Source organism: Atta cephalotes (assembly GCF_000143395.1).
Source record: "Atta cephalotes unplaced genomic scaffold scaffold00066, whole genome shotgun sequence".
Lineage (NCBI taxonomy): Eukaryota > Metazoa > Arthropoda > Insecta > Hymenoptera > Formicidae > Atta > Atta cephalotes.
Genome location: NW_012130130.1, coordinates 503,350 through 511,212, shown reverse-complemented (window position 1 = coordinate 511,212; position 7,863 = coordinate 503,350). Strand labels below are relative to the sequence as shown.

Sequence of the window (7,863 nt, the reverse complement as noted above, 5' to 3'; positions counted from 1 at the left end):
AAATATACAGAAAGAAGAAAAAAGAGAGAAAAATATTATAATGTGAAATATTATAATCTGATATACAGAGTGCCCCATAAGTTTTGGTAAATCGCTTTTGTTTAGATAGAACTAACTAAACTGACTTGAAAAGTCCTTTATTTTGTAATTTTCATAATAGTTAACAAGATATCAATTACTAAAAATAGCCAAATATTGGTCTCGAATAATTTTTTATTTAAATACTATCAACTCTACAGAAAAACTGTAATAGACAAAAATTTATTTTCTTCTCATAAAATTCTGAGAATTTTTTTAAGAATTCTTTAATACTGTATTTTCTCATGTTGGTAAAAATAAGAAAATGCAGTATTAAAAAGTTGATACAAATTCTGAAAAACTTCGATAGAGTTCTATGAGAAGAAAATAAATAATTTTTGTTTCTTACAGTTTTTCTAAAGTTAATAGTATTTAAGCAAAAAAATTATTCAAGACCAATATTTGGTAATTTTTTAGTAATATTTTGTTAGCTATTGCAAAATGATAGAGAACTTTTCAACTCAGTTTAGTCCACTCTAACTACACAAAAGTGATTGGCCAAAATTTATGGAACATCTTTTATAAAATTTTTTCAAATTTTTTTAAAAATTTTATTTGCCTCCAACTTTTTTGATCATCAATTTTAAAGAAGTTCTTAAAAATTTTGAAAAGATAGGTATTTATACAAATTTATAAGAATCAAGCACAAACATTTTTTCTCTTCTATCTTTTTTTTTAGTTCGAAGTTCAAAAACATTTAAAAAAAATAAGTTTTTATACAATAAAATTTCGTACAATAAAAATTTCGATATCTCTGCAAAAAATTATTGTACGATTTGTTTTTCAAAAAACATAGGAAGCCTAGTTCAAATACTTTTATGTTAAATTTATCTGATGAGATGTTTTACTAAATTGTAACACTTTAGTAAAATAAAAATATTGCAAAAAATATCATTTTTCAATTTTATGTAATTTAGAAACAAAATGTCATAGAAGAAAATCAAGATTTGAAGTCTTTATCTTTCCGCTTTAAAGTACATAATCGAAAACCTCTCTGAGATTTTTCTTGCAGAGATATTTAACTTTTCATAAAATGCGAGAAAATTACAAATGCCTTATACTACTTTGAGCCAAGACGATATAATGTTTGATAATAGTAAGTTGAAGAGTGATTTTAATTAATATTTTGGTCTATTTGAAAAGGAAAATAAAAGATCTGAACTTTTTGGTTTCTTGCAAAAGTTCCATATTTTACATTTTACTTTTTTCTTCTTATTTATTTCATATTTTACATCTATTTTTTCACAAAAACCAAAACAAATCTAAAAAAGTTAAATTAAAAAAAAACAAAAAAAATTTTTATCTTCAAATTATTTTTTTATAATATTAATAATAATAAAAGTGTGAAAAATAAAGAAACATTATTTAAAGAATAAAAAAATAACTTTTTTTATTTTTATATATAAAATTTTACAAAATTTTTTTATTTATAAAATTTTACATTGTTCTTAATAGTAGAAATATTTCCAATTTTCAAATTTTTATAGTATTTTCCGGTTTTTTATATGATTCTATTTAGATCAACTATAATTCCAAAAATTACAAATTATAGTAGATAATGTTATATATAGCTACAGATATTAACAATTTTTCTATTATTATATATACGTATATAACACACATAGCATCAATGATTTCGTGTTCCGATTTCCGATTAATTCTATAAATAGTACGATCGCACGACGAACTTCTTTGTGAATCACGGATTACCGTGGGTATGAATGAAATCGCGCGTGGCGCGTCCTCCGTGGTGGGAGCCGATAAACATGTGTTGCGTAATGTTGCACGTGTGGGTGGTAGTGAGCAGACAGGAGAAAACGTGTGTATCAAGAGTAAATGAGAAATACGCGAACGGAGCTGGGCGTAGGCGGAGTCGCTCACAACATCGTCGCTCGCACATGCGCCTTATTAAGGTGCCACCCACAACGACTCGACCGTTGGAATTACTGAGAATTCACTTCGTGAGAAGCCACGATTATTCTTATTGCATCCTTATTAATGTATCCAACAATCTTTCTTTCGTTTTTTTCTTATGTCGAGTTACCAATCCCTTAACAAATTGTGCCTCTGTCAATTCCTCTTTCTTTCCTCTTTCGTAATGAATGTGTTCTTAACACATTCATTACGAATAGAACGAATAGAATATATAATCACCTAATTGATTTTTTAGATAATCGCACTTCTCAAGTGTTTTTATACTTCGATTAAAATCGCTATTATTAAAATCGCTATTATTGTAGAATTATTGATTGTTTTTTTATTTATTTATAATATTTGAGATCATTATATAGGGTGGCATTAAATTACCGCATCACCCATCTTTAGTAGGTAGAGTAGACTAAACTGAGTCGAAAAGTCATTTTGTAATATTCGCAATAATTAATGAGATATTAATTACTAAATATTAGTCTTCAATAATTTTTTATTCAAATATTATTAACTATAGAAAAACAATAAGAGATAAAAATTATTTATTTTCTTCTCATAAAGTTCTGAGAATTTTTTTCAGAATTTTTTAGTATTTTCTCATGTTGGTAAAAATAAGAAAATGCACTACTAAAAAGTTAATAAAAAATTCTGAAAAAATTTTTAGAGTTCTATGAGAAGAAAATAAATGATTTTTGTTTTCTTTTGAAGTTTTTCTGTTGAAAGTTGATATTGTAAAAAATTATTGAAGACCGATGTTTAGCGATATTTGGTAAATAATATCTTGTTAATCATTGCAAAAATTGCAAAATAGTAGAGGACTTTTTGAGTTTAGTCCACTCTATCTGCTCATGATGGGTGATGCAGTAGTTTAATATCACTTTGTAGATATGGATTTAATCACAATTTCTAAAAAGAATAAGTAAAAATCTTGACTAAAATTTTTTGCAATAAGTTCTTTACAGAATTAATTTAGGAGAAATTATTTCATATATAGGAATATTTCGGCGCCTTATCATATTTATATTATTAGTGTCTCAGATCAATTGTAGTTAATGTCCAAATATTTCGGTTCACAGTCGCATCTCAGATAATTAAATTTAAATTAAGAATACGAGTATATGATGTATTCATAACATTTAACTTTGATCAATTATTGGCATTCTTTCTCATACTTATAAATAAATAGAAACTTAGTCATTATTAAACGGAATAAGAATATTAAGTTATAAATATAGTTATAAATATAGTTTATTTTGTCAGTATTTCTAAAAAAAATAAAGATTTTAATTATAATATAATGCTTTTTATTGTTTTATTGTTATCCATTGAGTTTTTGACGAAATTATTTAAAAATTTGCAAAAAAATTATGAAAAAAGAAAGAAAATGTATTAAACAATATCCATTCAAAATAAGATTTTATAACATTTCATATTTTTCGCTGCTGAGATGTGAGATACTTCTGACGATTATTCCCAGTAACGGGATTCAAAGAGTCTCGATAAGATATAAAATCGTGAGAGCACAGATATAATTGTAGACAAAGACATTATTGCAGATCGCAGTTGTTCAAGATAACTCGTGCATGCTCGGACGTGCATGCCTAAGACGATCTCTAAGGCCGATCTCTCCCTTCCCCTCTCTTTCTCTCTCTCTCTCTCTCTCTCTCGCTCTCGCTTTTTTATTACTTCAATTTACGGTTTTGTCTTGGCAGCACAGATCGCATGGTTTTCGACTTGATCAGAATCGAGTAAACTCATTCGCTTAATCCATTTCGGCGTTAGATTGATATCATAAACTATAATATAGAAATCATTAGACCGTCGCACTAATGACAGATCTACCACAAAAACGTAGCAAAACCAGATTATGCTGAAGTGAGCTAAAATAAATACAGTTTAAATGACTGTAATAAAAAAAATTTTTTAAATATCAAGAGAAATTAATTACATTATTATCACAATTTTCGGCATAGCTTTATAGCTGCATAAATAAAAATTCCATTAATATGAACTTTATCTGAGAGAAACTAGGTAAAAACAATTTCGAGATATTTTATTTGGTTTCTCACACTGTTAAAATTCATAATATCTAATTATATCCAATTTTAGCTTTTTTTAATCATTTCTATAAGTCGATACTGTTTCTACTCAATATATATTAATTTAAATAAAACAATGTGAAACTAAACAATTTAACTTAAAAAATGTATTAAATTTGACTTAAATTTAGTTTATTATTTATTTTGTAAGTGCATGTGAATATTAATAGTTCATATTAATGTAAATATTGTTTATTTGAAAAATGACTACAGAAATGGATTGTTTTACATTTTGATATACATAGAAATTAAAAATAACAAAATGTTATTTTAGGGATTACCATTAATCCTTTGACATCTAACAGTCATAGTTGGGAGAATTCCATTCTATATTCGATGAAATCATTAAATAGTCTCTCAACCTAAAGGATTGGTAATGTTCTAAAGGATTGGTAGTGTGATATGTATATAAATAATGCACACGTCACTGCAGGAATTACAAGCAACATATCAATCGAAGCGCTGGAGATGGCAAAAAATAAAAAGGAAAAAGAAAAGAGAGGAGAGGTGTCGGAGACCACCTAATGCCACGATCGCAATGCGATAAATAATCACGATGGGTGGGCGCTGGCGCCTTCCTGAGCACGGCTTTCGAGTTAGGACCGCGCACCTTATGGAAGCTATAGGGTGCCGTGCTCTCCGTCATTGCGTACCCATAAGGTAGTACAGAGCTCCAGCCGCGTGTGAGAATCCATTCCGCGCAATTTCACAGGACTTGCGGGGGGGAGGCCCTCTTACCACCGAAATTCACCTTTTTTACTCTTCCCCCTTCCCTCCCCCCGCTTCCTTTCTTTTCTTCTTCGTGTTTGAAGTCTCAAGAAGTCCCTATCGCGTAAACTCGAGCCTCCTCGTGACGGGCAAGTGTTGTCAAAATGAAAAATTAGGCTGTGTAAAGTATGTCTTTATTCAGAGTCTACATTCCAGTAACATTGGAATTATGAATGGGAACGTAATTATTATGTAATACAAGAAAGTTTGATTTCTATTTTTCAACAACTGATGATTCTTATGTATTTTTAGCTGCTTAAAACAGTTCCATCTTCACATATTTTGAGAAATCAAGGATATTATTTAAAAAAAAAATATGAATTTAAATAATTTACAATTTTTTACGGAGTAAAATACAAGAATCATAGAATTATAGAATTCTTATACTCTTCAAAAGAAAGTTGAAACTCTAAACTTAAGAATTGACATTTTGTATGTTCATGAATTTACTTACTATTATATAAGAAATTCAAAGCGAGAAATTCTAAAAATTGAAAGGTAATGTATTTTTTTGAAAATCATATTCTTTTTCAGTAAAACGCTATAAAAGAAAGACTAATTATTGAGGAACAAAAATATTAATCAAAATTTGTTGTTAATGTTATAATTATTCCATTTTACCAAACTCATTCATAATAATGTAATTATACTTTTTTTATTAATAATGTAATTTCCAACAAATTTTATCTATACGTTTAAATAGTTTCAATACCAATTTAGATACTTCATTTTACTTAATGCAGTTCACAGAACTTGATCGTCAACGCGAGTAATTTTCTTTGCGCAAAGTAGAGGCTTATTTTTTATGGCGCTAACCGAACAGTAACGGCACTTTTTCGTGGTCGAATACCCTGTTGAAAGTTTCCTGACCGGCGCTTTTGTAGCATTAGCCGCGGATAACGACTCGCCTTGCGTACGAAATCGCCGTGAATTCGACAAGCGGAGAGTTTGATTGTTCGCGCGAATCGCAACACTGGGTGCGAAGAAGTGCAGTCGGAAAAAGCGATTGCACGTGATTTAAAAGCTCCAATAATCGAGATGGTCGTTATCCGCGACGCCATATAAATAAATAAGAGACTTAATAATAAATGTAGGAGCCTAGTAAAAAAAGGAAAAATAAAGTAACTACTAACAATTAAATTAATTAAAGTCTATGGCACACGATGCTTGTTTTTCTGGATTGCTTGCGCTTTGGTAAATTACTAGAAATTTTGCGGATGCAATTATAATAATTTACTAAAACGCAAACAATCCCGCAAGAAAACAAGCATCATGTGTCGTAGGCTTAATATAATCATCGGGAAGAAAATGGCACTTCTATAAATTGGTTTTATCTTTTTTATTTAAAAAAAAACAATAGAAAGTAGACATAAAAGAACTCAAATAAATTAAAAATGAAATAAAAACAATATAATATAATAGGCTACAAACAACATTGTTTTTTATTACATAATATTTATTATATAATAAATATTAAATATAATAAATACTTATTTATGTTATTATATAAATTTTAGCATCAAAATCTTATTGATGTGTATAATAGCATATTATTCTTTTTATTTCACTTTTTTCTTTATTTCTTCTTTCTTTTTTTACTAAAAACTATTTTGTCGTAATTATTGTTTTCCTCAGTAGAGATATAGAATCATCAAAAAAGAAAAATCCTAACCTTGATAATTCTCATGCTGAATTGATTCTCGCGGACCACGCTCGCGCGTTAAGCGTCCTTATCGGGGTTTGCGCGCGTGCGAGGTGGAGAATTAGGTGGAGGAGCCGGTTACGAGAAAGGTTAAATAGGTGTCGGGTGGCGGTAGTTCTCGAAAGGTGGGTGTAATCGTTAGTATGTGAGCCCGCCTACCGTCCAATACCGTGGCTGGTTTCCCAGAGGACTCCCTGGTCTCTCTCATACGGCTTTTCGTGATCCCCTCTCTTTTCTTCTTCCTCCCCTCGTTTTCTGCCGGCATCACTTCACTGGAGAACTTCGATTGTGTACGTGTGTGTACATATGTGCCTGCGTTATGTGTGCATCGCTTTGCATCGCGCGTGATAATAGTCACGGGTGAGACTCCCTTGACGCGCGCGCTTCGCCTCGAGATCGTCCGAGATACCGGGTCGACTACTGACGAAGCCCGCAGTTCTCAGAGCATCGCGATCGACGAAGGATCGATCGGTGACTCGTGCGATCCTGACCAATCCGATAGGATTCAGCGAAGAGGTTCAACGCAGATATTATCACAGTACATCAAATGCCTAATCATCTCGATGAAAATCATGAAAACAGAATCAAGAGAAAATAATCGGAAGACACTTGGCAAATGAGTGGATAAAATTAAGCCGATCAAGAATTTTGAGAAACGGAGTTTCTCTTGTCTTGAGATTTTTGATGTGCAGTGTGTGATGAGAATTAGATTATTTTAAAGGAACAAGAACGCATGCGCGAGTGCCTTAAATTAGAATTATCGAAAGCTGTTTGCTAATTGACATCCGAAGCCACTTAGTTTTATAACGACATTTCAATTGATACACTTTAATGATATTTTCATGTTACCTTACCATAATGTGTTAACAGATGTTAACAAATGATAATGTGTTTATCAATTTATGTGATCTGAACGCTGATGCTCTAAATCATTAAGGTACCTTTGCACCGATTTCAACTTATTTTATTACGAATAACAACATCAACAATCTAAATATTAATATTTATAATTCCGTATTGATTAATTCGATGACAATAGTTCAGTTTGATATTTTGGACACGTGATGTGAACTTTTTGTTAAACCGAAAATCGATCAGGGTGAATACAAAAAATAACAAGAACAAGATGCTTTTCAAAGGCAACAGTTCACGGCTGGAATTGTTGATTGGAAAGATCCACGCACACAAGGAACCGTCACAGGATGAGCAACATAAATCTAAAGGTCTGTAGATATAACTCTTTCTCTCTTTTCTCTCTCTCTCTCTCTCTCTCTCTCTCTCTACTAC

At 30.5% G+C, this 7,863-nt stretch overlaps 1 protein-coding gene across 1 annotated transcript in view; it reads left to right on the top strand.

The window, feature by feature from the left end:
* The first annotated feature begins 7,702 nt into the window (after positions 1-7,702).
* LOC105623869 (zinc finger protein 423 homolog) overlaps positions 7,703-7,863 on the top strand; it is an 86,858-nt gene continuing 86,697 nt past the window's right edge. The window contains exon 1 of the mRNA XM_012205242.1: positions 7,703-7,799. Within this exon, the coding sequence (XP_012060632.1) occupies positions 7,703-7,799 (97 nt within the window). The remainder of the gene's footprint in view (positions 7,800-7,863) is intronic.